At 39.0% G+C, this 27606-nt stretch overlaps 1 protein-coding gene and 1 long non-coding RNA gene across 7 annotated transcripts in view; one reads left to right on the forward strand and one right to left on the reverse strand.

Annotated features, from left to right (window-relative positions):
• HECW2 (HECT, C2 and WW domain containing E3 ubiquitin protein ligase 2) overlaps positions 1–9918 on the forward strand; it is a 368631-nt gene extending 358713 nt beyond the window's left edge. For all 4 annotated transcript variants that reach the window (XM_059168541.1, XM_059168540.1, XM_059168539.1 and 1 more), the window contains one exon: positions 3614–9918. In XM_059168541.1, the coding sequence (XP_059024524.1) occupies positions 3614–3725 (112 nt within the window). In that variant the 3' untranslated portion in view covers positions 3726–9918. The remainder of the gene's footprint in view (positions 1–3613) is intronic.
• On the reverse strand, positions 554–27041 carry LOC131827635 (uncharacterized). Of its 3 annotated transcripts, XR_009352093.1 has the most exons (4): positions 25844–27041; positions 25029–25150; positions 24369–24475; positions 8937–9038 (listed from the first exon to the last, which is right to left on the reverse strand). It is a non-coding gene; the product is annotated as an uncharacterized LOC131827635 (long non-coding RNA). The 3 variants fall into 3 exon arrangements; XR_009352092.1 differs by lacking the exon at positions 8937–9038 and adding an exon at positions 554–842 and having other exon boundaries at positions 24369–25150; XR_009352091.1 differs by having other exon boundaries at positions 24369–25150.
• Between the last annotated feature and the right edge of the window lie 565 nt (positions 27042–27606).

Below are 27606 nucleotides of genomic sequence, written 5' to 3' on the forward strand. Positions count from 1 at the left end.
CAAGAACTTAATTGGGGACTTGAAACATTGAATGAATTCTCATTCCAATGTATGTGACCATTTTGTGCATTCTTAATTAGCTAAAAATATCCTTCAGTAAGGGAAGGTATTTGGTCGTCAAGAGGGAAGGAACAGGCTTAACGAGAGTGTGATAGATAAATTGCATCTCCAGTCGTGTCCCATCCTAAGCAACTAAGACATTAATTAGGGATTATGGCTTATCTAGAGAGCAGATCATCTTGAATTATTTTTATTTCCCAATTCACCCAATATGATTCAATTCATGAAAATGAGTTCAGTCATATTTATTCAAGATTACAACTATGAAGTTACTCTTTTAGGAAGAATTATCCCTAAGTCAACCTATAACACTATACCAACACTACCACGAAAGCATAGACAACAAAACCTCCAACTAGGTGTAAGCAATAGTGATCACTTTCCCAACACATCTCATATCAACACACTACAGACATAATGACAATGTTTCAGATTAGTATTGCTCTGTAAATAAAATGCATAACTAAATAAAAAGTGAACAGGCTGAAAGCGATTAGCAGGAGATAATGCAAGAGCTCATCTCTTTATTTTGTAGTATTTGTACAAATCAATAGGAAATCATGAAGCCTTAAATGACAAATGGACTTCACACCCGTAGGATGGCTGTTATAAAAATAATGATAATAACAATATTGATGAAGATGGAGGCAAATTGGAACCTTGTACACTGCTGATGGGAGTATAGAATGATGCAGCTGCTGTGGACAATGGTACGGCAGCTCCTTCAAAGATGTGCAGTAGAATTGCTATATGATCTAGCATTTCCACTCCTCGGTATATACCTAAAAGAATTGAAAACAGGGACTTGAATGGATATTCATACACCAATGTACATAACAAGATTTTTTATAATAGCCAAAAGATGGCAACAATCCAAGTGTCCACCGATGGATGGATGGATGAACAAAATGCAGTAAATCCCTACAATGGAATATTGTTCAACCTTAAAAAGAAATGAAATGCTGACCCATGTCATAACGTGGACCTGGAAAACATTATGCTAAGAAAACATTATGCAATACAAATACTGTATAATTCCACATACCTGCGGTACCTTCTATAGTCAGATCCGTAGTGAATAGAATTGCGCTTGCAGGCATGGGAGAGGATGGAGTTAGTGTGCAGTGGGTACCGAGTTTCAGGCTGGAAAGATTTAGAAGTTTCAGAGATGAGTGGTAGTGATGATTGCAAAACACTGTCTGTGTACTTACTGCTACAGAATTGTGCATTTAAAAATGACTAAAGTGATCCATTTTATGTGATGTATGTTTTATCACAGTAAAAAAAAAACTTAAAAAGATAAATAGGCCAAGGAGATGAACACGGAGGTCCCAAAATAGGAAATGTTGTAAGCAAGCTGTCCTGGAGAAAGATGCTCAGCTATGTTGGTGTCCAAAGAAATGCAGCATTTTAAATTTCATTTAAAGGAATATCATCTTTTAGTCTAATGGATAGTGAGTATTATGTGTCCAGCACACAAAGTCTGGAATATAATTATATTAAAAACATATTTTACTTCTCTGCTTCTTCCTGTTTTCCTAGTACAGAGATAAATTCTTCATTTAATAATTCTATATTTCCTTTAAAAATTCTATACAAAAGGTAGATCTTAAATCATTCCTGGGACTGTCTCCTCATATGCTAGTTCAATTTTTAAAAAGGTTAAACTTCTTCCTTGAGGTTCCAGTGTATGGAAGGTATGATAAGAAATTTTTAACAATTATATCAAATGCAATTCTGAAATAATTTATTTTATTAAAAATGTGTTTGGCTGCAAAGAGTAATTAGAGGACTTCCACCCAATATATATACAAGTGTTTGTAGTAACAAGAGTCAGAGGCTCTGAGCCGACACTGTGTCCTTAAACTGAATTCTTATTAACTGAGCTCCTTTGCATTCCTGACCTAATAATGGATGCGGCCACACACCTGCTTTATTATCTCTTTGTTATCTCATCATTTCCATGAGTCATGATTATCTTTTGGCAATTTAATGAAGGCTTCTAGAGCAAATCTTTTTTTTTTATTAAGATTTTATTTATTTGACACAGAGAGATAGCAAGAGACAAGCAGGGGGAGTGGGAGAAGGAGAGGCAGGCTTCCTGCCAAGCAGGGAGCCGGATGCAGGACTTGATCCCAGGATTCTGGGATCATGACCGGAGCTGAAGGCAGACGCTTAAGGACTGAGCCACTCAGGCGCCCCTAGAGCAAATCCTTTTAATGGTAATGAAATGTAGCTAAAAATACATCTCTCACTAATAACTTCATCAGAGAATGTGAGCCAGGCGTTATACTAAGCATGCTTTAAAAAAAAAAAAAAAAAATGCTTCTGTTATTTGATTTAATCCTTGTATCCTTCTGCGACAAATGATATGACTCTCATATTATAGGTAAGAAAATAGTCTCAGAGAGTTTTAATAACTCCAAATCACTCAGCGTGTTGGTAGAGCTAGAATTCAAACCTGGGTCTGTCCAGCTCCAAACTTCTGATCTTTCCACTGCATGTAGGAATGTAATTATATTTACTTCCTAAGTGTTAGAGTGATTTATAAGAATGAAAATGTAAACATGTGACTTTGTAAAATAGTCCATCAATAAGCATAGCTCCTAAAATTCCATATTAATCCAGGAGCATTTTTTGGTGTGTGTCCAAGTTGTTTAGCTTTCACAAACAAGCTGTGGTATGTTCAGAATAAAATGCTTCCTATCCATGTCAAAAGTGCAGATTTGTTTCCTGATAAGATGTACTATTTTGGAAACTGTCTATTTCTTATTGTGATTCAGGTGCAAATAACAGGAAAGCATATTTTTTTCCTATCATGGCAAAGGGGAGGTATTTCTAAAAAAGAATGCTTAATGTAATGATTTAAATGGACATTATTTTGTACTGTGAGTTAGGAGAAAACAGATTATAGCACAGGGTTGAAAGAAGTAACAATGGTCTACTGACCTCGATAGGAAAAATCCAGCCAGGGAATTTCCCCAAGACTCTAAGCCATGAGGCAGGTCCTCAGAGACACTCAGTGCTCTTCCCTGCCCAATAAAATGAAAAAATGTAAAACTGTAGACTTTCCGAGACATCCAGACAAATGCAAAATGAATTATTTTGCCAGAATTGATATTCATGTCCATGTAAGTATTGAATCACTACATGAGTACACCTGAAACTGACATTACACTGTATGTTAACTAACTGGAATTCAAATAAAAACTTTAAAAAAAATATCTGACATCAAAAGAGATACAAAAAAAACAAAACTTGTCTTTGCACTTCTTCGACAACTAAACAAATAGTAATATGTATGTAATGTGAATTTGAAATGGTTGTGAAAACATAAAGAAAATATTTTTTAAATATCCTATTTCTCTTTAGAAATTAAAATAATTTCAGATCCTCCCAAAAAAGTGTGAAGATTGGCCATAAGCCATTCTGCATATGAAAGACAAGCATGAACACACGCGCGCGCGCGCACACACACACACACACACACACACACACGGCGGTCTCCTCTCACTCAGAGCGGTCTCATCTATGTCTGCTGCTTCTGTTGCAGAGCTCACACGTGCTTTAACCGCCTGGATCTCCCGCCGTACCCAAGCTTCTCCATGCTTTATGAAAAACTCTTGACCGCAGTGGAAGAGACCAGCACCTTTGGACTTGAGTGACCTGGAAAAGCAATGTCGGGCTCCGTACGGACGGGCAAGTTCAGAAGCTGCCCTCTTGAAGAATGGCTGAACATTGGAAGCTGGAAGAGTGCACTTCCGTTAGAGTAAAGCTGAATGCTCTGATTGTCCAGGAACACACACGCTGTCCCATTTGGGGACCGGATAGTGGTGATGAGTCCTCTCAGAAGGATTGGGGTGAGCTTGATGCCCAGGGAACAACCCAACAGTCTTTCAATCAACTGTTGTTGACTGCCAAACTTTTTTCCATTTGTGTTAAGTTCCAAGACAAAGACAAACCTGTACACGATCAGATCCATGGTCACTTTTAGGGACTCAGGAGAACCTTGAAACTTACCACTGAACGTGGATCAAGCCACACTGGCAGCACTTGGCCCAATCTCCAAATTAGTGCAAGTTAAATAATATAACAAAAACCAACATGTTTCCTAAAAGTACACTCACTGAAGCCCTACGTTATAGCAGAATGTTCATTTTCTTGCTTCCGAGTGCCTGCATGGTGTGCACCATAGGTTTCAGCTTTCATGGGACACAAGCAAAAATGAAACCCAGTCAACATGAGGTAACTTTACAGATTTGCAATAAGGTGGTCTGTGACAATGTAAATGCCAAGTGAAATGTGTGTAATTAAGGCTGAAGACAAACTGTTATACAATGAATAACTAATGACAGATTTTATGCTTTATAATGCATGAAAACAACTTAAAAATAACTAGCAATTAATCACAGCATATCAGGAAAAACTACACGTGAGTTCTGTTTTATTTTTCATAGGTTCATTATATTTATGTTCTTGGAGATGTATATAAGAACCTGCCTGTCATACTGTGTGTATCGCCTGCTCCATTTCCATGTTCCATGCTTACTCGGGCATCATGATAGTACGTATCCTTTTAAGCACTCTCAAGAGAACAAAAGGGCCTTTTATTTTTATAAAGGTACAAAAAAATTCCCCGAAATATTTTGCACTGAATGTACCAAAGTTGAAGGGACATTACGACTAACAGCAACTCCATCACATAACAGATGTAATAGAAAATCGCTTCTAAATCAGACTTCCTCACAGTGCCGTGTCTACCACTACAAGGACTGTGCATCTAAGTAATAATTTTTTAAGACTCACTATATGTGATAGTATGATATGCATTTATTTAAAATGCATTAGACTTCTTCCATCCATCAAATACTTTACAGGATGGCATTTAATACAGATATTTCGTATTTCCCCCACTGCTTTTTATTTGTACAGCCTCATTAAACACGAAGCTCATTTAGGGAGCCATCAGCAACACCCAAGAGATCAGCTCTCTTTAGTAATAAGAATTCCATTTTCCCTCATCGATGAAGACATCACAAATTGAAACTCTCAGTACTATATTTCTAAGCCTGCATTTTCACTGATGCATAATTTTCTTATCAATATTAAGAAACAATTTTTCTATGGTATCTCAGAAACTGCATGATATCACTAATGTTATTTCTGCATAATTTTATCAGAGGATGTTCTTCATTTTTATTGCTTTTAGGGTTACTCCACATCATTGTTTATTTCTTGACTTATGGCCATAACTAATTGGAGTCAGTTCTTCAGTAGAGTGAAGTTAAATCATGGATAATAAAAGCATTGGATTAACATTTGGTTTGCCAGCCTGTGGTTTTACAGGCATTGCCCCAACACCTCTTTGAGAATTATAAGTAGCCATGGGATTCCTATTATGGGATGTTGGCCATCTTGTATTTTATAGGGTCACATGCATGGTTTTCACAGGTGGTTTGTAAGAACTAATTGTTGGTTAAGCTGTGTTTACTACTGAGACCCTCCAGAGGAATATCACTCGTGTTGCATTCCTGAACTATGCAACATTCCTGAGCATGGGGAAACGTTCCCCAAAAAAGGTTACCAAAATCTAAAGATAAGAAAGAAGGATTTATCTGTGTACTATAACTAGACCAGAGAAAAAGGGAAGAGAAAAAAGTTTTAATTGGAGATGTTAGTTTGTACTTACTGATCATGAATATAAGTATATATTTAATTTTGCAAACTATTTTTACTTGTTTGTATTTTTTTCATTAAGAGGAAATTTAGTTATAACATACTTAAACACACACACAGACACACACATCCTTGATGGTTCAGAGCTGGCATTCTCTAAGTAGCTAGTGTAAAAGGTTACACATTTCTTTCAAAAATCGAAGCTAACCATGTTAGCTTTCATTTTGGTTTGTGACACTGTGTTACCATATTCCACATTATTGGGTAAAAGAGGTTTGAAATAATATGCATCTCTTTAATTAATCCTAACAAAAATATTTCTCGTTAAAGCATCTAACTTCTTCCCAAAGCTACTGCTGCTCTAGTTCTCAGAACTGGGAATTAAGGAAGATGTGCTTAGCATATCGGAACACCATGATAACTGACCTATTATTCTTAATTAGTAAAACAAAAAAGTCCAATAGTCACTATAAAAACATTACGTAACATTTCCACAGAATAAATTAGACTTGAATATCCCCTACAAATAGAAATGTCCCTAAATATTTTCTTCTAGACTCTGAGACTAGATGACTTGGCTGTGTGGTCTCGTTTTCTTTAAAAAATTCTTGAGTGACGCTTATAGTACACGGTCTTCTACTATAAAAGACCGTCACGAAGCATTGCGTATGTATGCAGAACATCGCGTACATGAAGCAAGAGGCACGCTGTTGCCCTTCACTCTGTACTAGCCCCTGGGTTTGGTGATGGAGCCACAGGATTCAAAACCTGCCCTTGGGAAGCTCACAGTCTCAGAAATAGACACCAAGGTTTAAAAAAAAGTATTTTTAATAAAATTTGGTATGTTCTACAATTAAGGAATAAAGAGAGAATGGCTTATTCCATCTGGGAAATCCCCTGAACCCTTCATACATGGGAGATACTGTGTGGCTAAAAATAAAAATCACATAAATGCTCTTTCTCTTGGTAACTAATGGCATGTGATAGTGTGTCAGCACTGGTCCGGCGGGGAGGCCCAGGGCGCTTTCACACACTAGGGTTTAAAGTGCTCAGGCGAGGAGCTGAACCATGAAGGAGCAGCTCAAGGATCTTCAAATAATCAGAGAAATGGCAAAATTAACTCCAGTATTTTCCCTCTGTTTCTCCTCTCATCTGCACTTCTATGTAACTTCAGTTTTCAGGGGGAAAAATCCCCAGTCCTCGGGCCCAACCCACTTCGGGGGTCAGGACGTTTATTTTGTGCACAAAAACAAATGGATCTTGGCTAAAGAAGTGTGGTCACAATTTTGTGGCGTATGTTGGGTGTATTATTTAGTGGACATCCTATACTCGAAGGGAAATCCGTTTCACCTGCATTAACCATGAGACGTGCTGAAACTGTATCGAAAATGATGAGCAGTAAGGGTAGAATATGTGTGGGCATCGCTTTGGAGTTTCAAAGTGCTTTCCCGTGTGCCATCTTAAATCTGTTGCTGCTCTCATGCTTCTGGGGGGTAAAAGGTATCAAACCCAGCTGGGTGGAGGTTGATTTTCATGGATCAATTTCCACACTTAATGGTTACAACTCTAGTTTTCGTTTCAAACAATGTGGAGACTGATGTTTCTACAAACATATTCCACTCTCAGTGAATCTTGCAAGATGTTGCATCTGCCCAAATTCTCATTTTTTTCAAACATTTTTAAAATGCGTCACGTTCTAAAAAGCTTCTGGAAGGTACTAGTATATTCGTGGGGAAAAAACTCCTCATGGACTTAATACTTGCATTTTACTACTTGTTATGAGAAATTTAAAACATTGCAAAATTATGGCATTTGGTGGATTTCTACAGGAGTGTGGTTTATTATTATTTGGAAGCATAATAATGGGGAAGAAAACCCGCTTTAATCACTAACCTTATTTTATTTTTTAATTCTTAATGAGGATGGATCTAGAAGGTCTGGGAGGTAGGCTCCAGTGCTATGGATGAAGGAACCCTTGCAGATTCTCTTTTCCTTTCTGTCCTCTTCATAGTCACTCCATTTTTGTCTTTCTTTCTGCACAAGTTGTATTTATGACTTGACCACTTCTAAACATCTGTAAGAAATGTAAGAAAACATCTTACAGTAAAGAGTCTGAAAGTCTTTTCAACTAAATTGTGTTGGAGAGATTCCCAAGGCAGGTGGTAGATTTGTTTATCTCACATGGAAGCAAAGGAAGACGAGAGACATTAAAGCTTTCTAAACTAAGGCCAATGGCTGCCCACGGGAGGGGCGATTCAAGCGAAAAGCAGACAAGAGAAGCCCAGCAGTTGTGTTCCACCCCGGCCAGAACCCAGTGCTAATTCCTGACCAACTGTCAAGACTCTGGGAGGTAGCTGCCTTCCAAAGAACTGGGACAAAGGATATAACGCGTGTGCGTGCTGCCCCTAATCACAGAACTTTGGGCCAGAAGGAATGCAGGGATGGTTAAGACGGGATCCTAGCAAAGGGAAAGTAAAAACAAGGGCTGGAAAGATCACCTTTGGGCTTCAATTTGGTTTCTGACCTTCGGGAAGAAAAGAAGAAAAGAACGTCCTGCTGCCTAGTGAGGACACTGCTTGATAATCTGCCTGGTGGGAAATTAGCCTCGCTGTGTAACTTCGGTAGGCTGATAACATCTTCGGTATTGCACAACAGAACTTGAAAGTATTAAAGCTAACCCACAGATGAATCAGGAAAATTTGACAATTTAGCATTAAATTATGTTGTGGATTTGGTTTAACTTCAGAATTACTGTGGCTATTATTGAACTTTATAAGTTAAAAAAAAATGGTGTAGCCTGACATACTTATGATGCTTAATTTGTTTCTCAGCAGACATTCTTTGACATGAGAATAGAGCTTTTGGGACATTTTCGTGGTTTCTAGTGGTTAGTTAAATGTTCCCTATTAATCCAGGAAGCAGAAACTCAAGAGTTGGGTTGCCGAATTGCAAATGGAGACCTGATCAGTGTTTCCAATTTTCCAGGAAGCTGATCAAGACTGAAAACACATTGGCTCAGACTTACTCTGCTAGGCAGTTTACTTGGCTTTCATGATGGCACAGTTCAGCAGCATTGGCTGGCCCTAGTTTTAGGGCTTCTGGGGAAAAAACAGAGTAATCATATTTACATACATGATCTTAGCATCTAGTGGCCTTGGGCAGGTGATATCTTTCCATCTAATTTTCTCTTAGGACATTACCTCCCTGAGAAGTGTCGATAGGTCTCTGGTGGGATTCAGGCTGAGTTAGCTATTACTGATGCAGGTAAGGAACCATCAGTAAACTTCCAGTTACTACACCTTCTGTAAAAGAGGATGGATAATGTTCAAGAAATACCTGGGAAGTACCAACCAGGAAACACACAGACCTGAATGTTCTTTTAGGACCTTAATGCTTTAAAAGCTGTTATTACAACCTATTTTTCTTTATGTGATATCGTAAGTAAAATCTGAAGCTGTTAATATATTGGAAAGTGCATAAGATTACATGTTTTTATAATAGGGATGCAGGCATTCCAAAATAGAAATACATGCATCTCTCTTGCCTCTTACTGAAAGTATTAATCTAATTTTATAATAACGCTTACTTTTTAATATTAAGGCTCTGTAAAAAAAAATACCATATTTATTTCTAAGATTTCAGTAGAGCACAGGTGATGTATTTTTTTAAGCCTTTCCATTTCTTTTCACCAACTCCAGCCACGTGTCCATTATTCCATGTGTCACAGTCAAGAGCTATGTTTCTTTCTATTTTTGTTGAGTTGATTTAAGCTTCATATTCGTCCAGTGTGACTTTTAACAGAGAACTAACGGGAGGTATTTAGTATTGACTTTAAGACCTTACAGTTCTCACTTCACCTTATATTTAAATTTCATCTATTTTTTTCCAGTGCAAATAATGCAGATTGTTGACGTCCTAGAAATGATTTGTGGGTGGTATTAAATGGAGCCTGAGACTCTGAAATGTAGACTAGATGTTGGTTTTCTGGAAAGCTTGTATTCTTATCCTCACCTGAACCCCTGACTTTTGTGTTGTATTTTTTTATGATTCCAAAATGCTTTGAGGGAAAGATATTTTAATGTGTACAATTTGTTTTATTTTCATACTGATCTCTATTTTTGTTTAAAACCATTTTGCACCATGAAATCACTTAATCCAAAATAAATCTTCTTTAAAAAAATAGATTATTACTTCTCTGTGATACATTTGGGAAAGAAAAAACTCAAGAAAAAGAGAACAAAGTAGGGATAAAGGTCTCATGGGATTAGCATGCAACTTTGTGGATACGGGAAGTTCTCTTTTCATGGTATTTATAATTAAGAATCCATTTTGTTTATCCCTAAAAGAATATTTTGGTATTTGATAGCCCATCAAATACTGTGGGAGAAGTGAATAACTCAAGTGATAATGGGCTGAGACTATTTGTTAAGCCATCTTGGTTGAATGTTTGTTGCATACACGCGTCTGCATACCACCTGTACCACTGTCACCCATGTCAATATCATCCAAGGATCACATATTCACAAGCCGATAGGGGCCAACGAGGTATTGCATGAGTGAACCTGGCTGGCTGTAAGCAATACAGAGGTGGGATTTACCCCAAGTGTGCATTCTTATATTTTACTCCAGCTCTAGTCACATAAAATTCAGGTCCAGTGCTGAAAGTTCTTCTGATTTATCAAGAGAAACCTAGAAATCTAAAAATTTTTTTGTGATATTTCTAGATTGTTTGAATCCAGTGGATCAAAGCAAATATGTCTGTTAGTTGAATTTGCCTTCTAACCAGTTTGGAACCCTTTATTTAATCAATTGCACTATCTTTTATAGTTGATTGATAGTGTAAATTAATTGACTAAATACATGAACTATTACTAAGACAAGTAGTTAACAGAAGAGACGGGGGAGGAGAAAGGCAGCTGCAGAGGAGAGCAGTTGCTGAAGGACATACTTGAACATGATCTGTGCTTACCAGTGTCTTTCCAAAAACCAGCTTGTATTAAACCATGTGAGTTAAAAGCATGGTCAAGATTTCATGGAACAAGTGTGCCATTAAACTCTTCATTCTGTGTTTTAGACTAGAAATAAATTTCAGATACCACATGAGAGCAGTCGAAGGAAAGACTCATCCTAATTATAATGACTACTTTGTCATCGCATTGAAAGGGAAGAGCAAGAGATTGCATTCATGGCACTGACTTCCTGGTTTCGGTGTCATATTATTCCACCTATAGTGTTGGACCTCAGTGTAATTTTATAACGATAAATTTATCTGCCTTCATTATATTCTTTTGTTAAAACCTGAAACGTACTTAGTTAGCGAATGTTTTAATAATGCATCATTTCCACCATCCTACTAATTGCTCCCGTGAAGTCTTTCTTGGTGTGTGTGTGTGTGTGTGTGTGTCTTTTTTCTTTTTAAATAACATACAATGTATTATTTGCCTCAGGGGTACAGGTCTGTGAATCATTGGCTTACACACTTCACAGCACTCACCATAGCACATACCCTCCCCAGTGTCCATAATCGAGCCACCCTGTCCCTTTTCTTGGTGTTTTTTATTTCATCCTTTAGCTAGAAAGCATTTAACCTCTTTATCAAGAGAGGGAAAGGTTTTTTCTTACATACTTTTCTCTATTGATCAAAATGTTTACCTGTTAATGGCTTTTTTTTCCTTCAAAATAGGTACTTCCTTCTGTAGCTATTAGGTGACTAGTATAACATTTTTCAAACAAATTAAATATTGAAATATAATTGAAAAGAGAACATCTGATAAAGATAAAATGATCACATTGATAGAAATCAGCTTCACATATTTCATTGTCCTCATTATTATAGGTTCTTTCAAAAGATTTTTAGTCACTGGTTGTCCCTTTAGAAAAAGCAAGCAATTTCCCAAAGTATAAATCATTGGAACAATGTATAATTCTCTGACAATTTATAATAATCTTATAAGATACTACCTCTTACTACACACAAAAATGGAGTAATAAAATACTTCATGTCTATTTGGTATTCAGTTGGCATTGGCAAAGGGATCCCAAGTCCAAATTCTTGAACTTTGTCATGACATTGCTCATGATATCCCTCTCCCTGCTTCTACCCCCAAGTTAAATCCTAAACTCAAGGCCAAATAAAGAACTGCTTTTTATTACTCTGAGGCTTTTCCTCCGATGCCAAATGAAGTCTTCTTTTAATTGGATTAAAACATATGAAGGGCTTCTTTTGCAGTAAGTAGAGTCGGTTCTAAGGAGATCAAAAGAGGTCAACAGGCTTCTATACCTGTTTCTTCCTACCCCCACACTCCTAGCTTGACTCTTATGTGCCTCACTGAGGGAAAGGCAGGTTCTAAGAAGAGAAACCCAGCCAATAAGGAGAAGTAAGAGAATATGTTGCTTTATGACTCTGAATATATAACATGTGACTCCATAGCTGGTCCACATGGCCCGCTCTACAACTTCCTAGGGCAAAGGAGTCCCTTAATGGAAAAAGTACTACTGACAAGTCCAGCGAAATGAGAAAGCCAAAAATGAGGTAGAACGAGATGCTCAAACCTAACTGAGGCTAGGAAGCTCTCTTTATCTTCCAACCTCAAGGCCTGGAAATGCAAGAGAAATCTCAAGCGATAAAATCACAAAAGAGAACAAGTTCCTGAACCTGATCAATCCAGATCAGCATTTCTTTTTTGAGGACGGAATGAGGGAGAATGGACAGGAGCTATACATTTCTCCTGGGGGCAATTCCATTCTGGAATGATTGGCTTCCCAAACCAAAGCAACAAAACGAACCATTTTTAACTGTTGACTAAAGAACTACTCACTAGTTATAGATAATTTACTATTATTCCATTTTCAATTAAGAAACCATGTCAAAAAAATTTAAATGTGGCACCCAGTGACCATGGTAGAGGATCCTCCAAATATGGAAATGTAGCTGGAAACCAATGCTACCAAACAACATGACTTGTCTGCTTCACTCACTTCTAAGTAAAACTTTCAAATATCATCAAGCTTGGTTTTAATTTGAAAATGGAAGTTTTCCCTTATTAGCTTTAATAACAACCGGTCCCTCGCTCCCCAAAATACTGAAGGAGTTTGATGATCCCGTAAGATAGCGCTTTAATTTCTCCTCTTCCTTGAACCGACATTGTGTACCCTGGGGTGTGCTTGCATTGCTTTGAAAAGCAATGTCTGTATCATCAGAGTTTCTTCCTCATAGGGTACGACTGATGAGTTGGAACTAAAATGTTTAGGTTTGTTTTCTCTCATCTGCAATTAACCTGTCTGTTATATCACTCATAATAATGTTTAAGGAGGAATGAAGATAGCAGGTTGTCTGAATCTTGGAACCAAGCAGGAATGCCAATAGTTTTGTGGCTGGCGTACATGTACAGAGTTTTTCTAACCAGCCACATCATTTGGGTGTGGTGATGGTTGTACACATACACGCTACTAAAATTATGTTTCCTAGCTGACTTTGACCTGTGCTAAGGTAAGGCCCTTAGTTAGGATATAAAACATATTTTAAAAATTAGTCCTGGGCACCTGGGTGGCTCAGTGGGTTAAAGCCTCTGCCTTCGGCTCAGGTCATGATCCCAGGGTCCTGGGATCGAGCCCCGCATCAGGCTCTCTGCTCAGCGGGGAGCCTCCTTCCTCCTCTCTCTCTCTGCCTACTTGTAATCTCTCTCTGTCAAATAAATAAATAAAATCTTAAAAAAAAAACTTTAAAAATTAGTCCTACACCTTGGAGAAATGACTGATTCTAGGAAATAGTTAAGATAAGTCTGAAACATTATGTAGTGCTTGAAAGTAGGGAAGTACTTTTTTTTTTTTTTTTTTTAAAGCCCCAAAGATGGAAATGTGTTGAACAGTTACAGGAGACAAATGAAAGGGTTCCAATGGTCAAAGCTAGAACAATCTGAACAAGAAAATAAAAAAAGTAATACTGAGTTACAACACAAAATGCGAAATAAATGAAGTCCATACTGATAAATAAATGAATAATTAATAAAGAAGAGACAAATCTTTCATGCAGAAGAATTCCAAATGATTTATGTAAAGACTCCACCCTTAAATGTGGGAATGTTCATTCATTCATTCATTCCCTCCAAGGAGCACAGCACAGAAGGCAGGTGGGGGAGAAGAGTAACTTCATAGTGAAGAAGCCTGACAACCACTACCTCAGTCAGGTGATCAAGGCCCATATCAACAGTCCTAACCCATGTGGCTTGACATGATGTGATAAAAATGGCACCTTACCTCTGTGGTCTTCTTCCTCAAACCCACCACCTCAGTTTAACCACGAGAAAAACATAAGACAAATGCCAATGTAGGAGCCTTTCACAAAATGCCTGACCTCTACTCCTCAAAACTATCAATATCAAGGTCATCAGAACCAAGAAAAATCTGAGAAACAGAACAGCCACGGTCAAGAAGATCTTAGTGAGACAGAGTGACTGAACGTGATGATGTAACCTGCATAGAACTGTGGAATGGAAAAAGGACATTAGGTGAATGCTAAGGAAATCTGAGTGAAGTATGGACTGTAGTTAAGAATAGTATGGGACGCCTGGGTGGCTCAGTGGGTTAAAGCCTCTGCCTTCGGCTCAGGTCATGATCTCAGGGTCCTGGAATCGAGTCCCGCATCGGGCTCTCTGCTCAGCAGGGAGCCTGCTTCCCTCTCTCTCTCTGCCTGCCTCTCCAACTACTTGTGATTTCTCTCTGTCAGATAAATAAATAAAATCTTTAAAAAAAAAAAAAATTTAAAAAAAAAAAAAAAAAAAAAAAAAAAAAAAGAATAGTATATCACTACCATAGAAGCTTACGTAACCTTCATTAATAAATAAGATTTGATAAGAACATGAGGCCTATTCTTGGATAAAAGGGTGAAAGCACCCATGTTTACAGAACGGTGTGAGGCAGTAGCTTTCCCACTGGAGTGTCACGTGACAATAAAATTTAGCTCCATGCACAACCTTTCCAACAGTATTTGGTTGGTGGGAGCAGGAGAATGGCTTAGTGTTGTGCACTTTATATAGAGGCCACTCTTAGGCAACAGGCCTGAGTGATGGAAACTTGAGCGAGGCAAAAAGGCCCACAGTGACTACCAAACAGGCACATTAAGTGTCCCACATTGAAATAGCCATAGGCCCTAACTGACCCATGAGCTATTTGCAACAAGGCACAGTTCCTAAGATTATCAAAAAGAGAAAGTTCCATATGTTCCCATACTTCCTCACTCTGCCCTGTCACTATAGCCCCTCACCACCACCACGTGGCAGATGGTCTATTTTTGCTGTCCTGCCAGCTGCTCCCTGGTAGTGTATTCAATAAACTTCTATCTCTTTGTTCTGCCTTGGGTGAATTTTTTCACTACCCATGCCACTGGCCCCCATCCAACCAGAATATATCACACTTTACATGTGATTAAAAGGAACATTAACTGATAACAACTAGTAATTATCATCCATACTTACCATTATTATATAAAACGGAATAAAATTCAGCACCCACATCAAGAGGACAATCTCAGAATAAATATCTTTTAAATAAATTCATTTATTTAATAATCAGGTTCTACTCTGTTATTTACAACCCAACAGTCCTAGTTACTATATTCTATAAAGTATGAAGTACTTTCTCTGGCATATAGGAAGTGCTCAAAAAATGATAATTATGGGGGCAATTTTCTGTTATCTGACCTCCTACATGGTTGGGTACTGCCTTACCTAAAAGGAGTCCTGGTCTGGTGTTGAAAAGGTGGACTGGTTTTGTTGAGACCTATTCACTGCTCTGCTGCTCTGACCAAAGAGATAAAAGTTCCTCCCTTTGTTTTGACCCATTTCTCTCCCAATATGTCCATTTGTCTCAATCACATTCACGAGCCAGTAGTTAGAGTCTGTTCTATCCTTTGAGGAGGCCCCACTTCTTCATCCACTGTGCGTCCAGATATGAGAGCCACATTTTCGTGTGATACTAGAAAGCTGGGAATAGTATCATGTCAGATTCACCCAAGAAGCAGAAACAAACTCTTGGTCTTTTCTTTTCTGAAGGCTCATCCCTCACATGCTAAGGCACCAAGGTATAGTTTATAAAAACATGGCCTTCCTCCGCCAGAGTGGCTAAAATTAAAAGGACCAATGATAATGAGAGTTGGCAAGGATATGAAACAATGAGAATTCTCTGCATTGTGGTGGGTAAGAGTGTAAACTGATGAAATCAGAGAGGGAGACAAACCATAAGAGACTCTTAGTCATAGGAAACAAACTAAGGGTTGCTGGAGGGGAGGGGGGTCGGAGGATGGGTTAACTGAATGATGGACATTGGGGAGGGCACATGATATAAAGAGCATGGGGTATTATATACTACTGATGATCACAGAACTAAGAATACACTATATGTTAATTAATTTAAATTTTAAAAAGAGTGTAAATTGATGCAATCACTTTGAAAAAGAGGCAGAACTGACCAGAACTAAACATATGAAAAGCTATGACCAGCAATTTCACTTTTGAGTGTTTGCCCAACAGAAATGAGTGTACCAAAACATGCATTCAAGAATATACATAATACTCCAGTAATAATAACACACTGGAAATACTGCAAATGTCCATCAACATTAGAATAAATAAATAAGTTGTGATTCTATTAATTTATTGGAATATAACTCAAAAAGGAAAAAGAATCAATTACTACTATAAGCAAAAACATGGATGAATCTTGCAGACAAAAGTAGCCCAGGGTGCCTGGGTGGCTTAGTGGGTTAAGCCTCTCCCTTCGGCTCAGGTTGTGATCCCAAGGTCCTGGGATAGAGCCCAGCATCGGGCTCTCTGCTCAGCAGGGAGCCTGCATCCCGCCCCCCTCTCTCTGCCTGCCTCTCTGCCCACTTGTGATCTCTGTTTGTCAAATAAATAAATAAAATCTTAAAAAAAAAAAAAGTAGCCCAGAACAAAAGGGGGTGTATCATAAGATTCCATATATACATGAAGTTTGAAAACAGGGAACAGGGCCTGTCATGAAGGAGTCAAAATAATGGTAGACTTGGGAATATTGCCTGACAGGAAGTGCAGAGGAACCTCTGGGGGGCTAAAAAATGTCTTATTTCTTTATCTGGATGGTGGTTACAGGGATGCATACATATTTGGATTTTATCAAGCTGTACTTAAAATATGAGGAATTCTTGTATGTAAGTTAGAGGCTAATATAAATATCAAAAAATTTAAAATCTAATTTGCTTAAAACAAAACATGGTCTTTGAAATATGACAAATCTATCTCCTTATCCTGGCTCTGCCACTTCTTGGTTAAATGACCTTTGGCAATCTCACCAGTATGAGTCTCACTTTTTTCATTCGTAGGATAGGGATAAAGCCTTTCTCATGCAGTGTTTTTTATGTTAAATGAGATAATGTGATTCTAACATACTGCTTTGCATTTGGTAAGTTCTCAGTTTCCCCTTCCTTTCCCCTGCTGTTCTGGTAGAGTGGCCTCCTTGTTCCTATACATTGTCTTTAGGAAGCCACCAGATCTCAGACCTATTCTAGGGAAAGGTGATTGACTTAACCTAACTCTCGTAGAACAGATTACCAAATCACCTATTTCCTCAGATCCCTTTGGAAAACTCTTCTGGGAATGATTCTCTCATCTGTCCATCCATCCATCTGTCCATCCATCCATCTGTCCATCCATCTATTCATCCAACCGTCCTTCCATCCAATCAATAATTATTGAGTTGTTAGTTTGTGCCAGGCACCATGATAGGTGCTGGGAAAATGCTGGTGTAAAAGCAGACACAGTTCCTGGTCCTTGGGAATTTACAATCTTGTTGGGAAGACAAGCAGTAAACAAATAAATCCATCATTATTAATTATGATAAAAAGTACTATAAAGAACACAGGGAAAGCCTCTCACAGGTTGTAACATCTAAAGTGAGAACCGAAGGTAGAAAAGCAGCCAGTCATTGGAAGATCAGAGGGAAAACTGCACTATCCTATCATTGAAGTCTTGTAACATCCAAAATAATTACACAGTAAACATTAAAGACATACTCAACGCCCGCAAGAATCTTCTCACATGTGAACGCCAACTGTAACATCCACTCTGCTTCTCAGAAGAGATTTTTTGCAGACTTCCTGTTTCTTAAAAGTTAAACTACCAGATAAGTAACTTTCCACTACAGGAAGACAAACTCATTTGTGTAATGAGTTATGGAGATGGGACGTTTGGGAAATAAGAAATGGAAACAGGTAACCCAGTCCCTGAGGCGGTGCCCTGAAAAGGCCATGGGACTTGCTGCGTGAGGTCCAAGTCTGTCTCCATTCCACCGTATGACCTCAAGCAGGTCACTTCACTTCTCTGAACCTGAGTTTCCTCATGCGAGAAGCAGGAGTAATAAAGACTATCTCAAGGTTATGTTTCAAGAATTAAGTAAATGACATTTACAAAGCATCTTGCATGAAAAAGTATGATCATGCTTTATTAAAACATTCCTGTCATTTCACTATAAAAACTTTAATCCTTTGTGCTCATGTAATCTCATTACAGAAGTGTCATATTTTAAAAATAAGTACCCTCCTTTCTCTTAAATGTCTTCCGTGAACCTCGGCTATTGACTTGGAATTCTTAGTTCTGTGTTAGATCTTATTACTTGGGATGGTACATCATTCTGGATTTTCCTAATTCCCCACCCCAAAGTGCCCAGGAAATCTGGAGCAGCAGTGGGGGTCAGCGAGTTGGGAACACAGGAGTGGTAAGTTTTGGGGTAGGCCCAGTGCTATACATGGTTGCAGGCAGAATGACCAAAGGGCTCAGCCTGGCTTTGCCCTCCGGACTTTGGGCCCTGCTGACATATTACAGCCTCTTTTCCTTCCCTGTTGTCCAAGGTGGCTCTATGGTAGGGCCTCTTCTACTCAGAGAAAAGGGTGGGGATGGGGGAGGCGAGAAAGCAGGTCAGATCATTTTGCTCATTGGATTTCCCGTCTCGTAGGGGTAGCCCCGAAGGGTTGACAATCTTCGCTTCTAGACCAGGGCCCAGACCTCAATTGGAAAAGTCACTCTCAAGAGTCTTTTTTCCTCATTTGTCTAGTGGGGTGTGGTAAGCCTTGCTCCCAATATCCTCAGGGTAGTTGAGGCTTCGATAAAACACAGCCTGTAGAAGCTCCATGTTAACTAAAATTCCGTACAGACTTTAGGGGCCCTTAGTAGGAATAAATTCTGTGCCACATTCAGCGTACACGGCTGACCTAGAAGCCTTTTAGACCTGCTTGGGCCTGAGTTACTAGAAGGGGATTTTTCTAGGTCGGTGAGTAATAGACAGTGTCTCCAAGGTGTTGCCCATTTTTCCTTTGAAAGGGCAACCTTCTCCGAGATAAACTTTGTAGTGAGAAGAACATGTTTTAAAATTACACAAAACTAGCCTATTCCAATAAATTGTATAACTTATTTGGGAAAATCTAAATGTATTACCGACCTCAGTTAAACCGAGCAAGGCTCCCTGAAGAAAGGGGAACTGATTAAATCTTTATTTCTGCAATTTCCTGTTCTTAGCAAGTGGAGAGAAAGACAAACACCCTGGGTGAGAGACAGGAAGACACAGACTAATGACTTGATGCCTGTGCAGCTTCTCTCAAGTACACCAAGATAATCACCTGCAAAGTGTTAAAAAGCAAAACAAAACCAAAAAAACCCCCTCATTTTAAAAGATGCACCCCGAATTTAGGCTTGAGAAAAACAGGTTATCATTGGTTATCACATGTGCCTGCTTTTTCATTTCTCAACACGTTTCCAAGGGGAGGTGTGCTGATGAACACTTTTCTGTTGACTTCTCCTATAAACAAAACTTTCCTCTGAGACTTAGCTGCGGAGAAATCAGAATCCAGATCCAAGAACCCCTAACTAAACTCAAACCTGGACAAAAAGCATGAAGGGGGGGAGGGGGAAAGACAGGCTATTTTCCTTGTATGTTTTTCCTGGATTATTTCAAGGCACTACTTGAAAGGATCCTTAATTGGAGGTAGTATTTCAATTGTAGGAGAAGATACTTCGTCTGGTTGAAATTAATTTAAGTCCCTAATAATCTGAGCTATCGTCACGAAATGGGAAGCTCTGAAGGGCCTAACTGGCCCACATACTTTTCACCATTGAAGCCTAGCAAGAAAATGGCCAGAATAAAATATTTTAAAATTTGCTTGCAAAAACTGTAGAAGGCAGAACCATTCCAGGCCCTAGGAGCTCAGACAGAAAAGCATTATATTTTATATATCGTATAAAATAATAATGAAAAGTACCTCATAGGAACCAGTTCCAAAATCCTTTCTGGATAATTTGGTATGTTTGAAAGCTTGTGTGCTGTTCATGCCTCTTTAAAGCACTCTGTAAAACAAGATACTCTCAAATGTGTCAGAACATTTCTGTTTTGATTGGCTCACAACTGCTCGAGGTACTTGCGATGAGTTATAATGAACTAAGCCCATGGCATGGCGTCATCACTCATTTTCTTCAGTGCCTCTTGCCCATTTTATAGAAATTGCATAACCAGGAAGTAACACAGTGAAAACCTTACACTCTGCTGGTTAAAAGTTCGATCACAATCCCAAAATCGAGCTAAAAGTTTATAGCTATAATAGACGGCCAACATTTTTTTTTCATCTTTCAAAATGCTAAGCATTTGTTTATGTAGTTACTTGTTTTCTATAGCAGATAAAGCAAGAAATAAGTTTATTTCACTTTTTCTTTCCTTTAGTTAACCATGGTTTGTTTGTGGGATTCCAGAAAGGCTCATGTTAAAATAAACCGAGATCTATAACTACAAAAGTTAACTCAGAAAGCAGTTCTTGGTACGATTTTTCAGAGTTATTAACTGCAAACAATATGGGTCTCTGGATGATTGAAGCTACAAAGGAACATATTTGAAGGATATTGCATAGCTCACAGAACAGAGATCTGGCCTGGAGAACCAGGGTCAAGGCAAGATAACCAAGGAATAGTATACAAAATCACACCCATGGATTTTTTCAGGTGAAGACAACACTCCTGCCGCCCAATGGGATTCTAGGCTACGGTTTGTGCTACAGACACCACTGAGAATAGACAAAGGAGAGGCCACGATGGGGCACCTGGGTAGCTGGGTGGGTTAAGCCTCTTGATCCTGGGATCAAGTCCTGCATCCGGCTCTTTGCTCAGTGGGGAACCTGCTTCCCCCTCTCTCTGCCTGCCTCTCTGCCTACTTGTGATCTCTCTCGCTCTGTCAAATACATAAATAAAATCTTAAAAAAAAAAAAAAAAAAGGAGAGGCCACGAGAAGTGTCGCTTCAGGGACCTGATTTCCCTGCCACTTCTCCTTCTGTCACTGAGTTGCTCCTGGCTCTAGCCTCACTTGCTCCAGATCAAGGCTCAGGTGTGTACCGGTGGTTGATAGAACCTGGGGTAAAATCGAGTTGCACGTGAGGCTAGAGCGAGAGTATTTGGCACTTTCGCCACCTCAGACTCAAAGGTGAGAAATTCTCCTAATACTGGAGGGAGGAAGATACGATGTATCCATGGCATGACGTAAGTTCCAAAGCAGGGAGCCCAAACTGTTCCTATGATTAGACCAGTAGTTCTCAATTTTTCTAGTTTTCAAAATTACAAAGAACCCCAAAGGGATTTTTACCTATGTGGGTTGTAATTGTCTATTTTCAGCATATAAGAAATTAAAAGAGAAGTTTTAAATGTATTTATTAATTCACTTAAGATAATAAAAATTATACGTTAACATAAATGACATGCTTTATGAAAATCATTGTATTAAACAAAACAAAAGAAAGTGATGATACAGGAGGCATTTGTTTTACATGTTTTGTAATCTAATTTCTGGCTTAATAGGAAAGAGTCAGGTATGGGCAGATATGAGAACACACCTGCTTTTACACTAATTTGTTGTTATATCACACACTCTGAAGTCTCAGGAAAACAGAATTATACACTTGTGAAAGAATAAGAGTGAAAAGGAAATAAATAATTGTGACTTTGGGGACTCCCTAAAAAGGTGTAAAGTCTCCGTACTACAGTTGGAGACTTACTCCATGAAAGATTCACTTTGTGATGGAAATTCGATGGTATATATTATATTGACACATACAATTCTTTGGATCCCCTTCTTTTTAAAAAGATTTTATTTATTTATTTGAGAGAGAAAGAGAGCGAGCGAGCGTGAGTGGGGTGAGGGGCAGAGGGAGAAGCAGACTCCCCACTGAGCAGGAAGCCGGGGCTCCATCCTGGGCTCCGGGTTCATGACCTGGGCCGGAAGGCGGATGTTTAACCGGCTGAGCCTCCCAGGCACCCCTCTTTGGATCCTTTTCTGCATTCCTGTCACATACATTTTTATTCAAAATTTGGAAATTTTTCTCAGAGTTTGAGAGGATTGGGCCTGTGTCAAATTGCTTGTATAGTAATTTGCATAGTCTACGAAATAATGACAGACTATATTGGGGTTATTTTCTTTAAAATATTTTATTTATTTGAGGGAAAGAGAGAGAGAGAATCTCCGGCCCGATGAGCGCAGAGCCCGACACAGGGCGAGATCTCACCACCCTGAGATCATGACCTGGGCCAAAATCGAAAGTTGGATGCTTAACTGACTGAACCAGGCCGGCACACCTGTATTTTGGTTATTTTATGGATTTGTCCTCTCCTTTAGTATCAGAGATGATTTCTGGCTTTAATTTCTGATTCTGTAACTCTAAGTGTGGGTATTTTAAGCAATGAGAGTTATTCATTCTTTTTTTAAAAAAAGATTTATTTAGTTATTTAGTTGACAGACAGAGATCACAAGCAGGCAGAGAGAGAGAGGGAAGCAGACTCCCTGTTGAACAAGGAGCCCAATATGGGGCTCGATCCCAGGACCCTGAGATCATGACCTGAGCAGAAGGCAGAGGCTTAACCCACTGAGCCTCCCAGGTACCCTGAGAGTCATTCATTCCTTTAAACTACTATTTTATTTTAGAACAGTTTAGATTTGCAGAATTATTGCAAAGATAGTTCAGAGACTATGCCACAATCAGTTTTCCCTAGCAGTATCTTACATTAATAGGGTACATTTGTCATAATTAATGAACTGATATTTATTAGCTGATATTAATTCATATTGTTAACTAAAATTCATACTTTATTAAGTTATTGTTCAATGTCATTTTCCTGTTCCAAATTCTCGTGCAAGATACCACAATTAGTCATCACGTTGCCTTAGATACCACTCAATTATGACTGTTTCTCAGACTTCCCCCCCCTTTTTTTAACTTAACATATAATGTATTATTGGTTTCAGGGGTGCAGGTCTGTGATTCATCAGTCTTACACAATTCACAGCGCTCACCGTAGCACATACACTCCCCAGTGTCCATCGCCCAGCCGCCCCATCCTTCCTAACCCTCTCCCCTCCAGCAACCCTCAGTTTGTTTCCTGTGATTAAGAGACTTCTCTTGTTTTTTATGATTTTCACAGTTTTAAAGAGACGAGGCAAGAAATTTGGATGTCCCTCAACTGAGGATGTCCTCAACTGGGATTTATCTGATGTTTTTCTCATGGGTAAATGGGGGGTCATGGGTTCTGAGGAGGAAGATGACAAAGGCCAAGTGTCGTTGTCTTTATACCATGTTAAGGGGACGTGTTGTTAATGTGATTTGTGATGATTTGTTAACCTGGACACTTGGCTTGAGGTAAGTGACTGTAATCTGTCTGTCAGAAGTTTTTCACTGTAAAATTAATTTTTCCCCTACCTTTCCACACTGTCCTTTTAGAAGACTGTCACTATGCATAACCCACACTCAAGGAGGGGGGAGTTCACTCCATCAACTTGAAGAGTAGCTATATAAATTATTCAGAATTCTTCTGTATGAAGGAAAGATTTATTTACTTAATCAATCATTTTCTATATTAGTACATACTCATGCACATCTATGTTACTCTTTGGTTTATAATCCGATACTACTTTATATATTTAACACGGTGGCTCAGATTGTCCCAGCTTTGGTCGTTGGGAGCTCTTTCAGTGGGCTCTTGAGTCCCTTTGACATATTTCCTTCCCTATTCCTAGAAACATCAATTTCTCCAAGAAGCCTTGGTTCCTTTTAGTAGAGAATCATATGGGAAAGCGAGGCCTGAGTGTTAGGTGTGCTTCTTGTTACTGTCATTGCTTCTATGTGCTCTGACCCATATCTATGCGTATCTATAAATATTTCTATGTGTAAACGTTTGCATCTATGTTAAGTTCAACATTGTTCAACCAATGTCTCTAACTTTAATCCATTAGCACATGGGTCATTCTAGCCCCTTCCTCTTGCTTTTGTTATATATTTGCATTTATATTTTTATTACATATACTTTGTATATAATAAAATTATATTATATATTATTATAAAATATTACATTTTATTTATTTATTTTATTATAAAATATTATATATTTAATATATTGTATATATCATATACTATATATATATTGTAATTTATATTTTTAAAATGAAAAATGAAAAAATTTTGAAATAGAGGAAATAGAGGAAACAAAAAGATGAAAAGATCAGGGACTCCAGGCACGAAGGTGAATTAAATACCCAAGAACCCTCTACTCTATTATTGAGCACCGTAGCTATTAAATACTCACAGTAAAGGGCCAGATAGTAGAAGGCGAGCTTGAATCCTGGCTCTCCTGGTGACAACTCCACTAGTGACGCAGACTCTGTAACTTCCCTGTCCCTTGGTTTTCTTTCTCTGAAGGAGGAAAACTTGGCTCTTTGCTTATAGGAGTGTGAGGATTAAATGAGTAAACACCAATATCACATTTAAAACAATGTCAGGTTCATTATTTATAAGCTATTGTTAGTCTTATCCTGTGGAGTATATTATCATTTCCATTTTACATTTTACAGATGAAAAGAAAGACAGGCATGGATATATTATTACCCACTCAAGGTCTCACAGCTAGTAATATGTGCCCTTTCAAGGGTTTCTAAACAGCTGTATACCTACATCTTTTTTTGTGAAAATGAAGCTATGAAATGCTATTCTATAGACTTAGAGGTAAAGCTAACTATAGCAAAAACTTGAGGATGCCTTTGCATATCGTAAGTGTTAGGGGTGTTGAGATCATCATTAATATTATCATTTCCCAAATTACCAACACTTTTGTGCCCTGAAAGTACTCAGCTAGTGGACTAGATTGACCTCTCAACGCTCATGATGTCACCTTAAGCCAGGTAAGGCAAGGACCATTCCCAAAAAGGGAGTTGATGGGGGTTAAAAGTTGGCTCTGCCTTATCTTTACCTACTGCTGTCTGTTTTAAGAAAACGGATTCAGTGGCAGTTTCTTGGAAGCTTTACTATTTGCCTGGGGAATGGGACGTCAGGTCACGGTTGATGGAATATGCCATTGGTAGAGGAGGTTTCCTAGGAGAATGAAAGAAAGGAGATTTTAAGGGGAGAACGAGTAGGCATTCATCTAGTCAAATCAAGTAAGTGATGATTTTACACCCTACATTAATTTTTTTGTTCTACTCAATATCTACTTTGTTTTAGACATGAGCGACTCTAATTCCTTTATCGTGCACAGCCCTGGACGTCAGCATTTGTCGATCCCACAGGTTCATTTCGAACCTGGGTGCCTCCACCCCGGGGATGCTGAAGGCAGAAGCAGCCACCTCCCTCTCCTCTTTCCTTATCAGTGACTTTATCACATCCCCCTTCCCCAAACATTTCTCTTAACATCAATCCTAAGAGTTGAGGGAAACCATAAGTATCTTATAAAGTCATTAGACAGACATTCATTTAGGACCTACTATGTCTCAAGCATTTTTCTAGTCACAAGATGCTGTAAGTGAGCCAAGTTTACGTAACCCTCCAAATACACGTAACCCAGATCCCTGCAAAATAACAACCTCTCATGAACTGAGGGCATACCCTTGTCCAGCAACGGGTTCCATGTGCACTGTTGTACTTAAATCTCACAGAAGTAGCTATTATTATTATCCTCATTTCACAGATGAGGAAACTGAGGGTTGCTCAAAGTCACACGACTGGAACAGGGCAGAACTGAGACACGAATGCAGGTCTGCCCGATGCCACACACCCAACCACGCATACCTCCGCTCCCTCTCGCAGCTACCAGGAGGCAGGACCTCAGGGTTCTGTTCATGGCTGGAGGGTAGCAGCTCTTCTCCAACTTTGCTGCAGGTTCTACTGAATGCTTTGATTTGCAAATATAAAGGATTCTCTGAAGCACAACATTAAGCAAATTGTGGTAGGCAGCTGGCAGAAGACAGCTGCAGACCAGAAAATGTGGCCGGATGTGCTGGGGAGGGCAAGACAGATGGATGTGCAGTGAGGCAGCTCCGAGCGGCGACAGGCCGAGGTAAGAGGGGCTGACAGATTAGACCCCAGACGGAGTGGAAGGAGCCCTGAGATAGTCTAGAACTGTTTTTATCAGCTTAGCAACTACAAGTCGGCTATCAGTATTTCTTTGCCCACGTCATTCAAATGATTATTCAAATAGATTTTAAAATCTGGGTTTCCCCCCAGCCCTGAAGTATGGCTGAGGCAATGACATAGAAAGACCTTGGGATTAAGGATCAGGAGACCTCAATTTTTGTGCAGATATCCAGCAACTAGTTCATTTGTGTGCTCCTCTGCGAACCCGTTACGTTCTCTCATTCTGGGTTGTCTCCCTTCTAAAACAAAGGAATTGGGCTACTGAGTCTTAACGGATTTTTGACGTTTCCAACTGCCCCGATGCTACAAGTTATCGAGCACCTCCAGTGTGCCTGGCACCCCATTAGACAATTTGAGGTTTAGAAGCAATTGGAAGGCACATGTCTAGCCCCCGGACCTGGGCTGTCCAATGCAGTAGGCACCAACCACATGTGGTTACAGAACACTTGAAATGTGGCTGCTGTGACTGCATCGCAATTTTATGTCATTCTGATTAACTTTGAATTAAGAAACCAATACTGCATTCAGTTACTGAAAACTTCAGTGTTTGAAACAACATCCAGATGTGATTTTTCTTTTTTCAACAGTAAATTTTGTGAATCTAAATATAGTGTTTCCAATGAAAATTTCATATGCAAATTGGAATGTGTGGTGTGAAATACACCAGATTTAAGACAATATGAAAGAAAAAAGCGTGTAAAATATCATTAATAAGTTCATAGTGAGGGGCACCTGCGTGGCTCAGTGGGTTAATTAAGCATCTACCTTCAGCTCAGGTCATGACCTCAGAGTCCCGGAAATGAGCCCCACATCAGGCTCCTTGCTCAGTGGGGAGCCTGCTTCTCCCTCTCCCCTCCCCTTGCTCGTGTTCTCTCTCTGTGTCAAATAAATAAACAAAATCTTTTTAAAAAATAATGCCATATTGATTACATATTTACATAACAATATTTTGGATATACCAGGTTAAGTGAAATATAATATTACAATTAATTTCACCCGTTTTGGTTTTTTTTTTTTTACTTTTTAAATGTAACTAATAGAACATTTAAAATGACATATGCAGGGGTGTCCGGGTGGCTCAGTGGGTTAAACCCTCTGTCTTTAGCTCCCATCATGATCTCAGGGTCCTAGGATCGAGCCCCACATCCAGCTCTCTGCTCAGCAGGAGCCTGCTTCCCCCACTCTCTCTGCCCGCCTCTCTGCCTACTTGTGCTCTCTCTGTCAAATAAATAAAAATCTTAAAAAAAAAAAAAAAGACATATGCAGCTTGCATGATATTCCTTTTATGATGGTTTTGGAGCTTATACTCTATCAACTGTGGTGTGGTGGGTGGTCTGAATGGCAATCTAGATCATCAGTCATAGGTGCTTTGGAAAAAAGACTAGTATCACCCTTTGAGGAAAAGATTAGCATCGCTC

Source organism: Mustela lutreola, chromosome 3 (genome assembly GCF_030435805.1).
Source record: "Mustela lutreola isolate mMusLut2 chromosome 3, mMusLut2.pri, whole genome shotgun sequence".
NCBI classification, from domain to species: Eukaryota; Metazoa; Chordata; class Mammalia; order Carnivora; family Mustelidae; genus Mustela; species Mustela lutreola.